At 47.0% G+C, this 22,030-nt stretch overlaps 1 protein-coding gene across 1 annotated transcript in view; it reads left to right on the top strand.

Annotated features, from left to right (window-relative positions):
• The first annotated feature begins 236 nt into the window (after positions 1 to 236).
• LOC137533681 (cytohesin-4-like) overlaps positions 237 to 22,030 on the top strand; it is an 84,313-nt gene continuing 62,519 nt past the window's right edge. The window contains exon 1 of the mRNA XM_068255020.1: positions 237 to 804. Coding sequence (XP_068111121.1) covers positions 705 to 804 — 100 coding nt within the window. The 5' untranslated portion in view covers positions 237 to 704. The remainder of the gene's footprint in view (positions 805 to 22,030) is intronic.

Below are 22,030 nucleotides of genomic sequence, written 5' to 3'. Positions count from 1 at the left end.
CCCCAACATGACTGACGTGTGAGAAGCCTCTTCTTCAGAGAACTTGTGGTTGCAGAAAGAGGAACTTGAAACGAAGGGTGGGGGAGATGAAATAAAATAAGATGCAAAGAAGAAAGAGTTAATAGGGAGTTAGACAGAGATAAGCTGTCTCAATAAACCACAAAAAAATTGATAAACAGGAAGTAGAGAGAGAGTCGTGCCTCGCAATGTCACCGTTGTCTGTAACGCGACAATGTATTTCTACATTTTCAAGGTGATACCAGCAAGCAGGGTTAGGAAGTGTGATTTCAGCTTAGCAAAACACTGACCGCAGCCGTCCCCTTCCTGTTCCAGGATCTTACTTCTTCCATTCGTGGACTTCTGTGCAGATATATTTACACACAGCTGCAGATGAAGATCCGTCCTGGTCTGTGCATCATCTGTACAGAGTCTGTGGGACGGGAATGGAAGATGGGCTACATTGGTTTACAGTGAAAGAAACTGGAGGGTTTGGGATGAGGACCATCTGATGGTTGGAGAAGAACCTGTTACATGGATAAAGCACCATCTGGAACTGTCAGAATCGAATAGGCCGAAGAGTTTGAGTAATGCCAAGCCAGGAAAGAGTTGCCCAGCCTGTGGGTGGGGGAGAGAAGCACAGATAGTGTTTGGTGATCTAAATTGTCTCCTGAGAGCCAGAAGAAGTGACCCCAGAAGAGACTGTTATGGAGAGCAGAGATACGGCCAGATATCTGGTGACACCGCAGCAGTCGCCCACCAAAGCGCAGAGAGAGGAGCAGCTCATCATGGGAAACGGGGAACCAGGTGAGGAGGACACTTTACCGGTATCTTCTCTTTCTTTACACCGAGGTCCGCTCTGGTCAGGTTTAATGGTGGAAGCTCACAAATGAGACTTCGGAAACAGAAGAACATATTGAAAAGTGAATTAGTTATAACATTGTCATAAAATACATGGGGGTTGCGCCACTGTTTTTTGAGTTTTTTGATTGATATGACTTTTTTTACCATGGGTCGTAGACTGCTATCGAGGGAGCTAGCGCTGGAACGCGGGGACCGTGAGAGGAATGGGAAGGCTCGATAGGTCCCAGAGCCTCCCCTCTCCTTAGGTGAGTATGTTTTTTTTTTTTTTAATATTACTTCCGACTCAAATTTGCTAAGGTGACAACGCGTTTTATGGGCTGTTATATGGGTCCATTAAAAACAAGTACATTTATAATGACTGTGTGGGACGCAGGCGCCTCTATCGCTGAAGTAAAGGTTGCCATAAAATCTTATAAAGCTGAACTGACAGGACTGAGTTTTCCTCAACAGAAGTGAGACTTCCTTGTAATGAAGTAAAAACGTTGTAAGGGCCCGTTCAAACTAGAGGAACTTTTTGGTTTTTTTTTAAGCGCTGGTGATTTTTCAAAATCGCTCTACACTATTCTTTCCTATGCACTAGTTCAGACTGGGGCGTTCCATTCGCTTTCCGATCTGTAAAGCGCTGTATGGACCATTTTCTGAGCGATTTTAAGATAATGGGAGGTATAGGAAAAGCGCAAAGCGCTAGAAAAAGCGCTTTTCCCAGCGATTTCATGGGCGTTTTTTTCCCTGTCAATGTAAATGTGAAGTGTTCCCGGGATTTATGGGTCCTTTCCCCTTTAAAAATAAGGCCTAGGACACTTAAAAGTTGCAAAACGCCCCAAAAAAGCTTACAAAAACGCTTACCAAAAACGCTCAACGCACAGCAATCGGCAGAAGTTGCAAAAAAGCGTAAAAAATTCCCAATGCATTCTTGAGCACATTTCAAAATGCTATCGCTTTGAAAAGCGCTTGGCTAATGTATTTTAATGGGATGGATCCCACCCGAGCGATGGGATTTTTAGAGAAACACAAACGCGGGTCCTGCAGCATTTCGGAGGTGATTCAGCCTCAATGTTAAGTATAGGATAAGTGGAAAATCGCTCTAAAGAGCGCTAGATCAGAGCGATTCTCCAAGCATTTTTTTAACAAAACCTGTACGCATGCAGCTCTACTGTACAAAAAAATAAAATTCTCTACACCGAAACTCTCCACAAAGCGCTAGGCATACCTAGAAAACTGCTAGGCACATGCCTAGAATCGCTTAGAAAAATCACTTTTAAAAGTGCTGAGCAATTACGCTAATGCTTTTAGGTGTGCACCGGCCCCAACACATACAAAGTAATCAGCACAGGGGGCTAATGAGATGCAATTAATTCCTAAAGGCATGTAAATGTCATGCAAATTGTATGCAGCTGGATATTGGGCCGATTAAACTCAGCAGGATGTGCATGCGATTGGCCAGTTTCCTAGCGGTATACAATATGTGTGAAATCTGCAGTCAGTTAGGAATAAGGGCTTGGACTTGTTATGGGTGCTCTGCGGCCCCCACAAAGTGTCCACCATCTGCTAAATCAAGGAAGTGCTGCGATTTCACTGAGCGATCACAATTTGGCTGCTGTAGCAACTGAAACGATTGCTCAGAAATCGTTCAAAAAATGCTAGTGAGAAGCAGAGATCAGCACACACTGCAGCTAGTTCACTATCAGTACAGGCACAGAGTAACAGCTTATACTGTACATACTGGAGGTAGCAGAGATCAGCACACACTGCAGCTGATTTACTATCAGTACAGGCACAGAGTAACAGCTTATACTGTACATACTGAAGACAGCAGAGATCAGCACACCCTGCAGCTAGTTTACTATCAGTACAGGCACAGAGTAACAGCTTATACTGTACATACTGAAGACAGCAGAGATCAGCACACACTGCAGCTAGTTTACTATCAGTACAGGCACAGAGTAACAGCTTATTAGTAGTGTAGGCACAGAGTAACAAAGTCATCCTCTGAGAGGCATGATTCTCTGGGCTTGTCTGTGTGGTTCTCCCCAGTAATGCTCAGTGTGAGCTCTCACCCCCACACACTTCATACAGCTGATCTGTCATCTGTTAATATGCTCAGCGTAGCACTTGTTCCTCTTCTTGTTCTGCGATTTCCTCTGCTTCCTGCTCTCTGTGTTACTTCCCCATCATTGTAACTTGTAATTACCTCCTCTGCTGTGACATTCTCACATCTGTGACAGTCAGCTGCAGCATGTGCCCTATCTCTCTCAGCCCTGTGACAGCTAGCTGCACCATTTGACGGGTCTCTCAGTCTTGTGATTGGCTGCTCTGCAATGTGACGGGTCTCCTAGCCCTGTGATTGGCTGCTCTGCCATGTAACGGATCTCTCAGCACTGTGATTGGCTGCTCTGCCATGTGACAGGTCTCTTAGTCTTGTGATTGGCTGCTCTGCCATGTAACATATCTCTCAGCCCTGTGATTGGCTGCTCTGTCATGTAACATATCTCTCAGCCCTGTGATTGGCTGCTCTGCCATGTGACGGATCTCTCAGCCTTGTGACGGCTAGCTGCACCATGTGACGGGTCTCTCAGCCCTGTGATTGGCTGCTCTGTCTGTGACGGATCTCTCAGCCCTGTGACGGATAGCTGCACCATGTGACATATTTCTCTGCCCTGTGATTGGTTGCTCTGCCATGTGACCAGACACTTAAGATGGCCATTGACTATACAGTTTGCAAAATGACCATTTACAAACGATTCTTTGCATGAATGATCGGATATGATTGTTTGGGACCACTAAAGAAAAAAAAATCTAACCAATCCGAGCAGATTAGTGAAATTGATCCAATTTTCGGATCTATCCATTCAATCTGATGGGATCGGTTAGGAGACTTTTATCCATTAGTGGTCCCACACAGTAATTTCTGATCGTTCATGCAAAGAATCTTTGTAAATGATCGTTCAGCTAATTGTTATATTAGTGTTACCTTTAACCTATTGGGGACCGGTTCCCTAACCCCCCTTAAGGACGAATTTGCATGCAGGGGCGCAATTGGGGGAGGTCAAGCAACCGGATCCCCACTTTTGGTAGCTGGGCTGTGTGTCCCCCCTTTAACCAGCAGCCTTCACTCACCTCCCAGGCTCCAGCGATGAGCTGCAGTGCACCCCTCCGCTCCGCCTGGCATCCCCACTCATACTGCCGCTCAGTTCCGGTTCGCGGCTTGATGACATCATCAACCCGGGACCCGGCACTGATGTCAGAGCAAGCGGGGATGCCGGCCAGAGCAGAGGGGAGGACCAATCCCTGGGGGGACAGCAGGAAAGTTAGTGGATCCTCTTCTTTACCCCCCCCCCCCCCACCACCGCATCAGTAACGGATCACTACGATTTGCCGATTAACATACTGATCACGTGATCAGGAGCCATACGCGATGGCGTCTGATCACTGAGGGGATATGTCAGCTGTCATATGACAGCTTAATCTCCCTTCTTAGGTGCGCACGATCGCATCGGGAGTGGAAACGGCAGTCGGCGTAAATCCTGCACCGTTAGGTGGCCACAAGGGTGGCGTAGGATTTACAACAGCGGTCCCCAAAAGGTTAAGGTAGCCAAACACCTAGTGATGATGGGCAGATTCGACCAAGAGACAAAACCTATGATCAAATCTGATCAGAGAGATCTCTGTCTGCTGCCCGTACACCGCAGGGTGGTTCCTGATCAATTTCAGCATGGCATCTCTCCGGAATCAGGCCAGCCCACCGCATTCGCCGCCTCACCGCTGCTCCCTAGTGTATAAATGTATATGTGTGTGCATGTGTACTTTACCTGTCTTGTGTTGCGGTGCCCCTCCTTCTTCTGAACCCGCGCTCTTCCCTAATATACGCCAGTTGGGGTGACGCATGTGTGACGTCACAAGCGCCCCAGCGTGTATGGGAAGTGTAACGGAGAGCGGTGGATTCGGAAGACGGACAGACCTTGCGACACAGGACAGGTAATGAGTAAATGCACATACATATACATTTATGCACTAGGGGAACAGCACCGGGAATTTTGTTGCTTGTCCCAATATCGCTCACCAATACCGCCACACACCTGACCGACCACGATGGCAAGCAGCGTGCGACCATTTTCAGAACCGTAATCGGTCGCATTGTTGATCAGGCATGCACTTGGCGACAACAATGTTCATCCAATTCTATTATAATAATTGGAATTGGATGGTCGATTGGCCACCAAATCCCCTGATGTATGCCCACCTTTAGCCCAGGGGCGTTGCTAGGAGCCTAAGAGATTCAGGGCACTTTTGGGCACACCAGCCAAAAAAATGGGTGTGGCCATGCACCATAATGTAGGTGTGGTCATGGGTGGAGCCAAAATTACATACCACAGTTCCCTGCATGACCCCATAAAGGCATCACAGCACCCAACATGGCACCAGAGCATCCAGTATGCCCACACAGAGGCACCAAAGCACCCAGCATACCCCCGATTGATGTACCACAGCTCCCAGCATGCCCACCATTGAGGCACAGCAGCTGACTCTGCCTGGGGGATATCCGGGGCACCCCAGAATATATCCGGGGCACGTGCCACTGATCTTTGGGGCAAGCGACGTCCCTGAGCCCTGTCATGGGTCGCTCCGTGACAAGCTGCGTAGTTGGATCCCTCTGCCCCATGATGGGACGGTCTGCCCTGTGACAGTGCACTTAATTATGCCAATATATTTTCAACTAGCTGATGACCCGGCGGCAGCGTTGCCCAGGTATGTATTTGGCTGGTGTTGGCTCCGCCCACTTTTCTAAATCTAACACACAACCACTCAATGACCAAGTTTGTGAGCTTTGCGATCTTTGGCATCAATAATTTGCATAAACAAAACGGAAAATCTGCGCTCGCTCTGAATGTGTAAAAAAACACACAAAACGTCCCAATAAATGCAGTTACTGTACTTTTTGGACTATAAAACTTACCTGTTTCCCCTCAAAACTGGTGTGAAAAAGTCACTGCATCTTATAGTCCAAATGCAGGGAGTTCCTGACTTGTGAATGCCTGCCAATACCAACCTCCAACCCACCGCAATGTCGGGGACTCCCTGTACTGTGCCCATGCAGAGGAGATCACAGGGGGACGAACAGAGGACACAAAGGGGCATAGAGAGGGGGACACAAGTGGGACAGAGGCAGACACATGTGGGGACAGGAGGACAAAAGGGGACACATGGGGACACAAGGGGGACAGAGAAGGATACAGGGAGACACAAGAGGTACTAAGGTGGCATAATCCACAAGATGGCCCTTCATCATGGATCCACCAGATTTAGTAAATATATTTTTCCCCCTGGTTTATGTCCTCTAAACCTCGGTGCGTCTTATGGTTAGGGGCGTCTTATAGTCCGAAAAATACGGAATTAATTCAGGGTTCAAGTGCTGCAACACAGTCTCTGGGTTATGGCCAGTAGTGCAGAATAATGAAGTTATAATGTTGCGCTTCTTGATATAGATACATTCATCAAACCTTCCCCCCTTCAGGAAACCACTCACCGGATGTTGGGGTCTCAATGACCATTCAGAGCATTCGGGGTGTATGGCCCCCAGTCGCCTTCCAGGCAATCGCCCCCTTCCGGTATGGGCAGGTGGTAGAGTGATATAGTGGTCACCTCTCGTACGTCCTGTTAGGGCTGCAGGTGGTGCATGAAAAGATAAAAAATGGAAGGCTTCCAATAGTGTAACTCTGTTTAATTTTAGTAAAAAGTTAAAAAAAAGGTTAAAAAACATAAATCAGCAAGTGTACAAGTCGGCTGAGGAAAAGTCAAAATCCTTATGGCCGGCATTATGCCCCGCTCTGCCTCATGTATCACCGCTGTGTATGTAATTCACAGACACCGCTGGTACTCTAAGCTGATCCACCAGCCTGCATCCTGTGTCTGACGTCACTCTGTGGCTCCGTCCTATGTGTTTCGTTGCCTAGCAACTCATTAGGGGCTACCTTAATAATTTGCATTGAAATGAAACAAATCTGACTGGCTGTTTGTGGCTCCACCCCCTTTTCTGAATTTGAACCCCAGTCACCCAATGACCAACTATAGCAGGTTTGAGGCTTGTGCCATTAACAGTGCAAGAATGGCAGCAATGAAATATTTCCCTTGAAAATCTATTGATTGGCTTTTGTAGGCTCCACACGCTTTTCTGAATATTAATCCCAGTCACCCAGTGGCCAACTGTGCAAAGTTTGAGAACCCTGCCATTAACAGTGTAAGAATAGCTACAGTTTATATTTTCCCAGTGAAATTTGTATTTGTCTCCGCCCACTTTTTGGCTATGAGGATAAAAAGTATGCTATAAGTTATTCCAGGTAATGTACTATGTGTGTGCCAATTTTCACTCAAATACGTTCAGCCATTGTTGCGTGATCGAGTAACAAACATCCAAACTTTTGCATTTATAATATTAATGAGATTTCTGTAGCGTGGCGCTGACATCTTCTGCAGCACTTTACAGAGTACATAGCCATGTCACTGACTGTCCTCAGAGGAGCTGACATCTTCTCCAGCACATTACAGAGTACATAGTCATGTCACTGACTGTCCTCAGAGAAGCTCACTGTATAATCCTACCATAGTCATAGTCTAATGTCCTACCATATTATTATTATGTATTTATATAGCACTGCCATCTTCTCCAGCACATTACAGAGTACATAGTCATGTCACTGACTGTCCTCAGAGGAGCTCACACTCTAATCCTACCATAGTCATAGTCTTATGTCCTACTATATTATTATTATGTATTTATATAGCACTGACATCTTCTGCAGCACATTACAGAGTACATAGTCATGTCACTGACTGTCCTCAGAGGAGCTCACACTGTAATCCTACCATAGTCATAGTCTAATGTCCTACCATATTATTATTATGTATTTATATAGCACTGACGTCTTCGGCAGCACATTACAGAGTACATAGTCATGTCACTGACTGTCCTCAGAGGAGCTCACACTCTAATCCTACCATAGTCATAGTCTAATGTCCTACCATGTTATTATTATGTATTTATATAGCACTGACATCTCCTGCAGCACATTACAGAGTACATAGTCATGTCACTGACTGTCCTCAGAGGGGCTCACACTCTAATCCTACCATAGTCATAGTCTAATGTCCTACCATATTATTATTATGTATTATATAGCACTGACATCTTCTGCAGCACATTACAGAGTACATAGTCATGTCACTGACTGTCCTCAGAGGAGCTCACAATCTAAGCCTGCCATAGTCATAGTCTAATGTCCTACCATATTATTATTATGTATTTATATAGCACTGCCATCTTCTGCAGCACATTACAGAGTACATAGTCGTGTCACTGACTGTCCTCAGAGGAGCTCACAATCTAATCCTACCATAGCCATAGTCTGATGTCCCACCATATTATTATCTTACTTTATTAGTCATAGTATTAGCAGTTAACCTGCTGGTGTGTTTATGGTATGTTGGAGGACACAGAAGTGCCTGGAGGACACACACAAGCTTAAGGGGGGGGGGGGGGGACATACACCCTCCATGCAGTCACGCAGTGGTCCTGGCCGGGACTGTCTCTGGTATGTGTTGGTTTCCTTTGGGTGGCATCTGCAGCTGAAGGTTGTTGCTTCTCCTGAGATGTTTATGAAGGTCGGGGTCCCTGGCGTTTTCCCTTTGCATTGTGATTCCTCCGGTTTCCGCTCCGTGATTTCCTGCGCTCTGATGCTGTCTGTTTCCTGTCCTGCTTCTCCTGTATGCGGCTCCATACATCACACATCAAAGCAAGACAGATTCCAGTTATACAATATGACACAACTTCATTCATAGACAAGTGTATCCGCCTCACTACCTGGCAGGCTTTACATGGAAACTTCTTCATTGTGTTACTGGATGTTTTCCTTTTCAGAGCGGTCGCAGTTTGCCCCTAATTCCCTGGAATCACTGATGAGTGAAAATGCCGATATTCTTTTATGAATTAATTTTCGCAAAAATAATGTAAAATTTGACTTTATTACAAAATGATTTTCAATGGCATTTTTGCTCAAATGTGGAAATGAACAGAAGCACCAAAAGGATAAAGGTAGCTATTTTTTTTTTAGAGAACCTGTATCAAAAAAAAAGTTCCCCTGAGGGGTAGTCACCTCGGGAGGGGGAAGCCTCAGAGTCCCAATGGGGCTTCCCCCTCCCCTGTAGCTGCAGGCAGTCCATTGCTGGCTCCCCCAGAGTGTCCCGGAATCCTCCCTCACAAGCCTGACAAGCGCTGATTTATTGACCTCTTCTGGCTCCAGTGGGGGCGCTGTTGCAGCTCTCTGCACAGAGATAGGCGAAAATAGCCGATCTATGTCGGGCATCGCTACTGCGCAGGTGCAGAATACTTGCTGGAGACTTGCGCCTGTGCAGTAGAGCGGGCCCGACAGCGATCGGCTATTTCCGCCTATCTCCGAGCAGAGAGCCAATACTGCACCTGCTCTGGAGCCGGGAAGGTAAATATTTACATCTCCGCTGTTCCGGGAGCTTTATCGCCGCCGTGGGACCGAGGAGGACGGAGGAAGCCTCAATAGGATCCAAAGGCTTCCACCACCCGAGGTGAGTACCCCCCAGGGGAGGTTTTTCTCAATACAGGTTTTCTTTAAACGGGGGAGGCAGTGGTGGACCTACCCCCTCCAAACAGACACAAAACAAGTTGATATAGCAACAAGCACATTTATTTATATATACACTTCAAAGGGTCAAAGCCAGAGGCGTATCAAGAGGGGTGCGGGCATGGCACGTGCCATGGGCGCCACAGAACCATGGGCGCCATGCCTCCCCATCATTTAGACCTCAGATCAGATTAATTCTGTTACATATGGAACATGACTACTTCATTTAGGTACGTAGGGTGCACTTGGCTTAGTGTAAGAAAAGAGGAGAGAGATGAGATAAGAAGAAATATTTCCAAAACAGGAACTTCAGCAACTTCCCGAGCCAAGATACTGCTGAAGTTCATAGGCAACTATAATATTGTACATGTACATGAGAAAGGATGCTATTTTTAAAGGGGAAAGGGGGCTCTGACCGGGAAGGGCGCAATATCACTGTTTGCCATAGGCTCTATATTACCTAGATACGCCCCTGGTCAAAGCAACATCTTTCGCCTCTGGCCAGCAGCAGCAACCACCGCAAAGCTGGCCAGTCGCCAACTACTGAACATGCGCGGCCCTGAGCCGCGCACATCCTGATTGCTCTGCGCATGCACAGTAGCCGCCGGCATCCGGTCAATTTTGCGGGGTTTGCCGCTGCTGGCCAGAGGGGATCAGGAGGACGTTGTGAGCACAGAAGAACTCCAGGGGGCTGCAAGAAGCCCCAGATAAGTTAAACTCATTTTTTTTACGTGGTTTAAATATTCCTTTAAGCACCGCTAGCGGGCCCCAGACCTGTAATATTTTACGATTCAGTCCTCGCTCCGTGTTTATCACCTTTGTGCTTTTTCATGTTTTGGGAAACAACACTTTTTTTTACAGTTTGGAAAGGCGTGACCTCATGTGATTTTTCAATATAGCTGCACTATATTATAGGCCAATAGTGTATTATATGTATTATAGCTATATAGTCAGATACCACAGGACACCTTCACAGGTCTTGTGGAGTCCAGGCCTGACCACCAGGGGGAGCAGCATTATATTATAGCCTGATAGTGTATTATATGTATTATAGATCTATAGTCAGATACCACAGGGCACCTTCACAGGTCTTGTGGAGTCCAGGCCTTACCACCAGGGGGAGCTGCACTATATTATATTATAGGCTGATAGTGTATTATATGTATTATAGATATATAGTCAGATACCACAGGACACCTTCACAGGTCTTGTGGAGTCCAGGCCTGACCACCAGGGGGAGCTGCACTGTATTATAGGCTGATAGTGTATTATATGTATTATAGATATATAGTCAGATACCACAGGACACCTTCACAGGTCTTGTGGAGTCCAGGCCTGACCACCAGGGGGAGCAGCATTATATTATAGGCTGTTACTGTATTATAGCTATATAGTCAGATACCACAGGACACCTTCACAGGTCTTGTGGAGTCCAGGCCTGACCACCAGGGGAAGCAGCATTATATTATAGGCTGTTACTGTATTATAGCTATATAGTCAGATACCACAGGACACCTTCACAGGTCTTGTGGAGTCCAGGCCTGACCACCAGGGGGAGCTGCACTATATTATAGGCTGATAGTGTATTATAGCTATATAATCAGATACCACAGGACACCTTCACAGGTCTTGTGGAGTCCAGGCCTGACCACCAGGGGGAGCTGCGCTATATTATAGGCTGATGGTGTATTATATGTATTATAGATATATTGTCAGATACCACAGGACACCTTCACAGGTCTTGTGGAATCCAGGCCTGACCACTAGGGGGAGCTACACTACATTATAGGCTGATAGTGTATTATATGTATTATAGATATATAGCCAGATACCACAGGACACCTTCAGAGGTCTAGTGGAGTCCAGACCTGACCACCAGGGGGAGCTGCACTATATTATAGGCTGATAATGTATTATATGTATTATAGATATATAGTCAGATACCACAGGACACCATCACAGGTCTTGTGGAGTCCGGGCCTGACCACCAGGGGGAGCTACACTATATTCTAGGCTGATAGTGTATTATATGCATTATAGATCTATAGGTAGATACCACAGGACACCTTCACAGCTCTTGTGGAGTCCAGGCCTGACCTGACCACCAGGGGGAGCTGCACTATATTATAGGCTGATAGTGTATTATATGTATTATATATATATAGTCAGATACCACAGGATACCTTCACAGGTCTTGTGGAGTCCAGGCCTGCCCACCAGGGGGAGCTTCACTATATTGTAGGCTGATAGTGTAATATATGTGTTAGGCTCCCTGCACACTGCAAATCAGTTTTCCGATTCCGATTCCGTTTCCGATTCCGTTTCCGATTTTCAATTCCGATTTTCCCTGAATACATTCAACAGAAAAACGGATCAAAAAATGCAGCATGCAGTAAAGATAAAAAATCGGAATCGGAATCGGATGTAAAAACAGATTAAAAAGCGGAATCGGAAATGTATGCAGTGTGCAAGAGGCCTTATAGATATATAGTCAGATACCACAGGACACCTTCACAGGTCTTGTGGAGTCCAGGCCTGACCACCAGGGGGAGCAGCATTATATTATAGGCTGATAGTGTATTATATATATTATAGATATATAGTCAGATACCACAGAACACCTTCACAGGTCTTGTGGAGTCCAGGTCTGACCACCAGGAGGAGCTGCACTATATTATAGGCTGATGGTGTATTATATGTATTATCGATATATAGTCAGATAGCACAGGACACCTTCACAGGTCTTGTGGAGTCCAGGCCTGACCACCAGGGGGAGCTGCACTATATTATAGGCTGATAGTGTATTATATGTATTATAGATATATAGTCAGATACCACAGGACACCTCCTGGTAGCACAAGAAGGGAGTGCATATGAAATAGCCGCCAGGAGACTTGGGAACAGGATACAGCCGATATACGGCTTACCCTGCTCCTGCACAAGTCCCGGCAGTGGATGGTGGGGGAATGATGTAATTCGGCTTCCAGCTAGTGCTGCAGGCCAAGTTTCAGTGTTTTAAAAGTAACTTCAGGTTCGTCCTCTGACGGCGCAGAAGTTACTCCCTGTGCGCTGCTATAGCGGTAATACCTATTACGGTCTGTGGTGGCGGCGGCTGCACCCAAATCTCCTGCGCTGGATAGTATACAACGTGCTCCCAAGAAGGATGTATGTAATGTTAAACGATAGTGATTATGCTCTGGCTCAGGGGAGTAACTAGAACTCCCCGGGCCCCCCTGCAAGAATTTGAGCTGCTCCCCCCTGGGGCCCGCTCATGGCCATTTTGGGGGGCAGGAGGGGTCGCAGCATGAGGGGAGAGCTTTGCACATCCGCGGGGAGGGGGGACGTTCCCCCCCCTCCCTCACCTCAGGCTCTCCCCTCTGCGCTCCCCTCCTGCATCTCAGTAGCAGCAGCGGCGGCGGCGGCAGCTATAATTACCTCCATTCACCACCGGAGGTCTCCGATCTGCAAGGGCTTCACATTACTTCCTGTTTTAACAGGAAGTAATGTGAAGCCCTTGCAGATCGGAGACCTCCGGTGGTGAATGGAGGTATTTATAGCTGCCGCCGCCAACGCTGCCACTTAGATAGATGAAGGAGGGGAGCGCAGAGGGGAGAGCCCGAGGATGTGCAAAGCTCTCCCCTCATGCTGCGACCCCTCCTGCCCCCCCAAAATGGCCATGAGTGGGCCTCAGGGGGGGCCCCGGGGCCCCCCTCAGGGGCAGGGGCTGCTTCCTATATTGTTACGCCAGTATTCTGGCTCATCGTGTGAAAATAGGTTATGTGTGTTTAATGACAATACCATGCTGCACAGGAATCTCACAACAGATTAGTAGTCAATGGCATGCTGGCCTGCATTGTTCTTTAAACGGCGGGAGATCACTTGGGACAGATTATAAATACGGGATGTATATTAATAGCGAATAGTAGCAGACATGTTTCCTTGTTTTAGCACATCCAGTTCCTCATCACACAGAGGTACTTTGCATTCCGCCAGTGAAGGCATTTGATAGGCTTAGAATACTTTGTTGATAATTGGATGCCCACATGGGAGTATCGCCCTTTATTCTCTCCGGGATGACAGGGAATCTGAGCGTGGAGGAGCTGGGCAGTAATTGTGACGCTAATGCCTATTGATTTCTATTTCTGAAGCCGGACTTTCGACACTCAGAAAACTCCACACATAAGAAAAGTTGATATGAAAACGTCCTCATGTCCTCCCTGACTTTCATTGTCATTGCAAATGTGTCACACTGAATTACTTTTCATATAGAAACAAAAACGAATATAATACAACAGGAAGCTGTTTAAATATATACAGTGGTGTGAAAAACTATTTGCCCCCCTCCTGATTTCTTATTCTTTTGCATGTTTGTCACACTTAAAACACAGCAGCAAATCCACCTCTGAATGGCTGAAGAAAAACAAAATGAAGACTTTGGAGTGGCCTAGTCAAAGTCCTGACCTGAATCCTTTTGAGCTGTTGTGGCATGACCTTAAAAAGGCGGTTCATGCTAGAAAACCCTCAGATAAAGCTGAATTACAACAATTCTGCAAAGATGAGTGGGCCAAAATTCCTCCAGAGCGCTGTAAAAGACTCGTTGCAAGTTATCGCAAACGCTTGATTGCAGTTATTGCTGCTAAGGGTGTCCCAACCAGTTATTAGGGTCAGGGGGCAATTTCTTTTTCACACAGCTCCATGTAGGTTTTGAGGTTTTTTTTTCACTAAATAATAAAAACCATCATTTAAAACTGCATTTTGTGTTCAATTATGTTATCTTTGACTAATAGTTAACGGTTTTTGATGAGCAGAAACATTTAAGTGTGACAAACATGCAAAAGAATAAGAAATCAGGAAGGGGGCAAATAGTTTTTCACACCACTGTATATAGTATATGTAATGGATTGCGGAGATGCCGGCGCACGGTCTGGCAGCGGGGCGGCTGTCTCCGCGTTCAGACCGGCGGTTTCCGCACAGCAGCATGCGTCTGGTTTGCCTGGGCCTTCTAGTGCACACAGATGGAGAGCTACGCGCGCGTGCTAGAAGGCAAGCCCTTTATGCCAGTAGGAGAGGGATCAGCTGATCAGGTCGATCAGCTGATCCCAGCGCGGGTACTGATTGGCTGAGTGACGCAGGGCGGCGCGGAGGAGCGCTGCAGTATATATAGATCTTGCTGGTCAGTCTCTGGTTGTCTGCCGTTGCGAATACTTACGTGTGAGCACTCAGACCTCAGTCAGATCCCACAGTGTGTTAGAACCAGGTGGACCTGGGAATTCACACTTAGCCTGATTACCACTGTGTTATTACTGTGTTATACTTTAGACAAGTTCCGGGGTGTTGTGACCAAGGACCTCACACCCAAGCTTAGGATCACTGTGTCATTACTGTGTTATGCGTTAGACCAGTACCGGGATGTTGTGACCAAGGACCTCACACCCAAGCTTAGGATCACTGTGTCATTGCTGTGTTATACTTTAGACCAGTTCCGGGGTGTCGAGACCACGGACCTCACACCTCAGACTAGGACTGTGCTTAATATCTGTTATGACTATTTGCTCTGTCGACCTCTCTCTTGCTTTCTGATTCGGTACCTCTGCATATCTGCCTACCTGTTGCCAACCCTGCCTGTACCCGGCTACCGAATCAGTCTTCTGTCTCTGTACCTTATCTGCTCGTGTGTTGCCGACCTGCCCTGCCCGACCCTCCAGGCTGTCACTCATCCCTTGAGTGCTCAGTCTATCTGTACTAGCTGTGACATTATTCCACCAAGTGTCAGTTAGCTGTTAGGACTCCTGCTCTCCAGAGAGACTGGCCTGCTAGCAGCCAGTGGCCTCTACTCCCCTGGAATCCCCTGGCTGCAGTACAGTCTATTATCTGATCTCCAGATATCCCTGGTTGCCAGGTTCTCACTATTTCCTCTCTAAAGGGGATAGTTCCTGCACTCACCAGGGACACCTGCCTCCCAGGTGGTTCCTGGCCGAGCTGCCTGTATCTCCCACCTCACGGGAGATAACCTACAGTTGCACCAAACACTTACACTTTATTGGGTGTCCAGAGGATAGTCATACTTGTATTATTGGTGATTCTGCAGATCATCCATAATCAAGTATACATCTGTATTATTGATGATTCTGCAGATCATCAATGATCAGATTCTCTCTGTGTGCTGACACCAATCGTTACAGTATAATGCAGTTTTTAAACTATAATACAGGGGGAGGGAAGCTGTGGCTCGGGAGTCATATGAGACTCTTTTGATGGCTACATCTGGCTCATACACAAATCAGTAGGGGAAAAAACAAACAAACAAAAAAAACCACAGTATTACTCCTGCGCACTCAAAAACAATTTAATACCATCAATTAAATAACAATAAAAATCATACTGCACACGAGTAGCTCCACTAAAATCGCAACCACACTGTCACTCACATCCAGACAATTCTGCAGGTATGCAGAGACCTTACACACCTCTCACACTGAGACCTTACACACCTCTCACACTGAGACCTTACACACCTCTCACACTGAGACCTTACACACCTCTCACACTGAGACCTTACACACCTCTCACAATGAAAAGTCCTGCAGAATCCTGCTAATTAGCCTGATGGTTCAGAGCAGCAGTTTGAGGATGCAAAAATATGCGAGCAAACACTTCAGTGGCAGATTAAGGATCCATTCCCAGGAGTGCAAGTCCGACTCCTCCTGTAACGGACTGTTCAGCTACACTGGATATACCTACCAAGTAACAGGACTCATTAGAAGCTGCCAAAGTCTGATAATATTCGTTACCACTACTCATAACAGGAGTGGTGAGTATGCAGCCTTATTGCAATGCTGTGTTATGCTTTACATCACTAAGAGGATAATATATACCACTGGCATTGATCCGGAGAATTTATTGTTTTATTGTGGAACTTTTTATTGGAATTTTTTTATTGGATCCTTAATCTGCCACTGAAGTGTTTGCATCCTCAAACTGCTGCTCTGAACCATCAGGGTAATTAGCAGGATCCTGCAGGACTTTTTAGTGTGAGAGGTGTGTAAGGTCTCAGTGTGAGAGGTGTGTAAGGTCTCAGTGTGAGAGGTGTGTAAGGTCTCAGTGTGAGAGGTGTGTAAGGTCTCAGTGTGAGAGGTGTGTAAGGTCTCAGTGTGAGAGGTGTGTGAGGTTTCAGTGTGAGAGGTGTGTGAGGTCTCAGTGTGAGAGGTGTGTAAGGTCTCAGTGTGAGAGGTGTGTAAGGTCTCAGTGTGAGAGGTGTGTAAGGTCTCAGTGTGAGAGTGTGAGAGGTGTGTAAGGTCTCAGTGTGAGAGGTGTGTAAGGTCTCAGTGTGAGAGTGTGAGAGGTGTGTAAGGTCTCAGTGTGAGAGTGTGAGAGGTGTGTAAGGTCACAGTGTGAGAGGTGTGTAAGGTCTCAGTGTGAGAGGTGTGTAAGGTCTCAGTGTGAGAGTGTGAGAGGTGTGTAAGGTCTCAGTGTGAGAGGTGTGTAAGGTCTCAGTGTGAGAGTGTGAGAGGTGTGTAAGGTCTCAGTGTGAGAGTGTGAGAGGTGTGTAAGGTCTCAGTGTGAGAGGTGTGTAAGGTCTCAGTGTGAGAGTGTGAGAGGTGTGTAAGGTCTCAGTGTGAGAGGTGTGTAAGGTCTCAGTGTGAGAGGTGTGTAAGGTCTCAGTGTGAGAGGTGTGTAAGGTCTCAGTGTGAGAGGCGTGTAAGGTCTCAGTGTGAGAGGTGTGTAAGGTCTCAGTGTGAGAGGTGTGTAAGGTCTCAGTGTGAGAGGTGTGTAAGGTCTCAGTGTGAGAGGTGTGTAAGGTCTCAGTGTGAGAGGTGTGTAAGGTCTCAGTGTGAGAGGTGTGTAAGGTCTCAGTGTGAGAGGTGTGTGAGGTTTCAGTGTGAGAGGTGTGTGAGGTCTCAGTGTGAGAGGTGTGTGAGGTCTCAGTGTGAGAGGTGTGTAAGGTCTCAGTGTGAGAGGTGTGTAAGGTCTCAGTGTGAGAGGTGTGTAAGGTCTCAGTGTGAGAGGTGTGTAAGGTCTCAGTGTGAGAGGTGTGTAAGGTCTCAGTGTGAGAGTGTGAGAGGTGTGTAAGGTCTCAGTGTGAGAGGTGTGTAAGGTCTCAGTGTGAGAGTGTGAGAGGTGTGTAAGGTCTCAGTGTGAGAGGTGTGTAAGGTCTCAGTGTGAGAGGTGTGTAAGGTCTCAGTGTGAGAGGTGTGTAAGGTCTCAGTGTGAGAGTGTGAGAGGTGTGTAAGGTCTCAGTGTGAGAGGTGTGTAAGATCTCAGTGTGAGAGGTGTGTAAGGTCTCAGTGTGAGAGGTGTGTAAGGTCTCAGTGTGAGAGGTGTGTAAGGTCTCAGTGTGAGAGGTGTGTAAGGTCTCAGTGTGAGAGGTGTGTGAGGTCTCAGTGTGAGAGGTGTGTAAGGTCTCAGTGTGAGAGGTGTGTAAGGTCTCAGTGTGAGAGGTGTGTAAGGTCTCAGTGTGAGAGGTGTGTAAGGTCTCAGTGTGAGAGGTGTGTAAGGTCTCAGTGTGAGAGGTGTGTAAGGTCTCAGTGTGAGAGTGTGAGAGGTGTGTAAGGTCTCAATGTGAGAGGTGTGTAAGGTCTCAGTGTGAGAGTGTGAGATGTGTGTAAGGTCTCAGTGTGAGAGGTGTGTAAGGTCTCAGTGTGAGAGGTGTGTAAGGTCTCAGTGTGAGAGGTGTGTAAGGTCTCAGTGTGAGAGGTGTGTAAGGTCTCAGTGTGAGAGGTGTGTAAGGTCTCAGTGTGAGAGTGTGAGAGGTGTGTAAGGTCTCAGTGTGAGAGTGTGAGAGGTGTGTAAGGTCTCAGTGTGAGAGGTGTGTAAGGTCTCAGTGTGAGAGGTGTGTAAGGTCTCAGTGTGAGAGTGTGAGAGGTGTGTAAGGTCTCAGTGTGAGAGTGTGAGAGGTGTGTAAGGTCTCAGTGTGAGAGTGTGAGAGGTGTGTAAGGTCTCAGTGTGAGAGTGTGAGAGGTGTGTAAGGTCTCAGTGTGAGAGTGTGAGAGGTGTGTAAGGTCTCAGTGTGAGAGTGTGAGAGGTGTGTAAGGTCTCAGTGTGAGAGGAGTGTAAGGTCTCAGTGTGAGAGTGTGAGAGGTGTGTAAGGTCTCAGTGTGAGAGGTGTGTAAGGTCTCAGTGTGAGAGGTGTGTAAGGTCTCAGTGTGAGAGGTGTGTAAGGTCTCAGTGTGAGAGGCGTGTAAGGTCTCAGTGTGAGAGGCGTGTAAGGTCTCAGTGTGAGAGGCGTGTAAGGTCTCAGTGTGAGAGGTGTGTAAGGTCTCAGTGTGAGAGGTGTGTAAGGTCTCAGTGTGAGAGGTGTGTAAGGTCTCAGTGTGAGAGGTGTGTAAGGTCTCAGTGTGAGAGGTGTGTAAGGTCTCAGTGTGAGAGGTGTGTAAGGTCTCAGTGTGAGAGGTGTGTAAGGTCTCAGTGTGAGAGGTGTGTAAGGTCTCAGTGTGAGAGGTGTGTAAGGTCTCAGTGTGAGAGGTGTGTAAGGTCTCTGCATACCTGCAGATCTGTCTGGATGTGAGTGACAGTGTGGATGCGATTTTAGTGGAGCTACTCGTGTGTGGTATGATTTTTATTGTTAGTTAATTGATGGTATTAAATTGTTTTTGAGTGCGCAGGAGTAATACTGTGTTTTTTGTTTCATTCGAGTGGATTGGGGTACAGATCCATTTTTCTCCTTGCAGCCAACATTTTTGTTAAAGCTCCTTATTGTGGTGCTGCTAGGTGCGCGGCAATCATACATATTCTGATTTACAAATTAGTAGGGTTTAATTCACTAAGCTACACTACTCCAGCAGTGACTGACAGCCTATTAGGCCAAAGTGCGGGGATTTCGTCCTACAAAGTGAATCGACCCCCAAGTCAGCTAGCTAATTGTACAAGCTGTTAGTCGGTATTTCTCCTGTCTGTCTCTCGGGGAAATTGCTGATGTTGCTGAAACCCAAGAGAAGCTGAAGACGTGTCTGACACTTCCACTACCCAGAGGATCAACTGTGTACACATCACCTTGGCAACAGGGACAGCCCTCTGCTGCGCATGCGCACTGTCCCAGTTTGGAACGTATTGTATGGCTCTCACAGAATTACATTTTAAAATATGTGGGGGTTATGGCTCTCTCAGCAAAAAAGGTTCCTCACCCCTGCTATAATATGTACATGTATTTGGGGTGTTAGGAATTTGGCAGGATTTATGCTTTTCTCTCCCCTAGATCAACTTTCTTGTGGACCCATTTCCATGTATAGCCCCTTTCTACACACAGTAATTACCACCGGCGTATGTTGCAGCCTAACCCTCCTCCCATTCCATGTACAGCCCCCTCTTCCATGTGTGACATCCATGTACAGCAGCCCCTCCAATTCCATGTACAGCCTCCTCTTCCATGTGTATCATCCATGTACAGCAGCCCCTCCCATTCCATGTGCAGTCCTCTCTTCCATGAGTGTCATCCATGTACAGCAGTCCCCTCCCATTCCATGTGTATCCCCCTCTTCCATGTGTAACATCCATGTACAACAGCCCCCCTCTAATTCCCTGTGCAGCCCCTTCCTTAATGTGTATCATCCATGTACAGCAGTTGCCCTCATATTCCACGTGTGGCCCATGTTCCATGTGTAACATCCAAGTACAGCAGCCCCCTCCCATTCCATATGCAGCCCCCTCTTCCATGTGTAACATCCATGTACAGCAGCCCCTCCCATTCCATGTGCAACCCATGTGTTAAGACGTGTACACACGCCGTATTTTTACAAACAACAATTCCGTCAGACCCTCCCTCGGGGGGTCATTCTGCCGACAGTAGGACGTGAGCACAGGCTGTCGGTAGACTGACAAGACGTTTATTATGGATACGCCGAGCGGATCAGTCTTATCAGTCTGACGACAGCCTGTGCTCACGTCCTACTGTCGGCAGAATGACCGCCCCGAGGGAGGGTCTGACGGACCCGTCGTTTGTAAAAATACGGCGTGTGTAAACACCTTTACATCCATGTAGGCCAGCCATTAATTTTTGTTTGTTTATCTCTTTGTATTTCCCTCCCCCAGCCATCGTCCTACAAACCAAACTGTTCAGTTTACTGTCATGTGTCTAATGTTCTCAGCTCCTATGGCTCAGTGATCTCAGCCCAATTCATAAGTAGAGTAAAGGTAGCCATACACTGGCCGATTTGCCATCAGATTGGACCAACAGACAGATCCCTATCTGATCGAATCTGATCAGAGAGGGATCATATGGCTACCTTTACTGCAAACAGATTGTGAACCAATTTCAGCCTTAAACCGTTCACAATCTGTTGTGGTGGTGGTGCTGCTGCCGCCGCCGCTCCCCTCCCCCCCGCGCATACATTACCTGCTCCGCCGGCGCGAGTCCTCCTGGTCACCGGTGCTCTGTCTGCGCTCTGGTCTCCAAGTCCGGCATGCTTTGCTTCTTCCTGCCCGGCAGGAAGTTTAAACAGTAGAGCGCCCTCTACTGTTTAAACTTCCTGCCGGGCAGGAGGAACTGAAGCATGCCGGAGACCAGCGCGGACACGGAGCAGCGGTGACCGGGGGTAGTCGCGCCGGCGGAGCAGATAATGTTTTGCCGCTCTATTGCGTCGGTCATCGGGCATTCAATCGGCGCTAGCGACGCGCTCCCTACCCACGGGCGATCGACGGTAATTTTCCGCACGGTGCGATCGACGGGATCGGACGAAATGGATCGAAATTCGGCGTGTAGCGCGAACGATTGGCAGCAGATTCGATCCCAGTGATCGAATCTGCTGTCGAAACGGCCGCAAATCGGGCCAGTGTATGGCCAGCTTAACAGGACTCTATTTACAGGCTGAGATCATGGAGCAATGGATTCAGCAAACTGCGAGGAGAGGGTGGAGTGATGGAGCAGAGTGTTCTGTACAGGCAGATAGGCACCCAGTATAACAGGTTAGAACTCTTTACTGAAGAAAAACATGCAGAGATAGATAAATACACCAGCATCAGGAAGTGCAGCTTACTTACAACAGAGAGGAACACAGAGTGAATACCATAGAGATTATCACATTTCACACACAGTGACATCTTGTGGTTGCTATACTGAACTGCAGTTTAGGTAATAATCCTGTTGATACTTCCAACATGAACAAGTGAGCAGCTTCACATTGAAGGTATTTCCATAGCAGTTCCCTCAGGAATGGGCATTGGGCGAGGGTGATCCATTGATTCCAATGAAAGAAAAAAAAGTTTACACATAGCTTTCCATAGCTTATCGTCTGATATTGTAAAATTATTCAGACAGTCATCAAAAACAGTGTTGCTGGCAAATTTTCTCCAAAGTCATTTTTCACTTTGAAAATGGCATTTTTGATTTCGAGAAAATTTACGTGAAAATACATTGTGTTTTAGCAATATGGCAAAATGCGAATAATAATAACTATTATTATTGCAAAAATGCAAAAGGGTTTATTTTAGCGCAAAAATTCAGGAAACCGTGAAAAAAAAAATTTGTTGCAAAAAATAGGAAAAAGTACAAACTAATTATCAAATGTTTTTTCGATGGCATTTTCAAA

The sequence above is a fragment of the Hyperolius riggenbachi genome, chromosome 9 (genome assembly GCF_040937935.1).
Source record: "Hyperolius riggenbachi isolate aHypRig1 chromosome 9, aHypRig1.pri, whole genome shotgun sequence".
Classification (NCBI taxonomy): Eukaryota; Metazoa; Chordata; class Amphibia; order Anura; family Hyperoliidae; genus Hyperolius; species Hyperolius riggenbachi.
The sequence above is the reverse complement of the archived record's forward strand: the minus strand, read 5'-3'. Positions and strand labels throughout refer to the sequence as shown.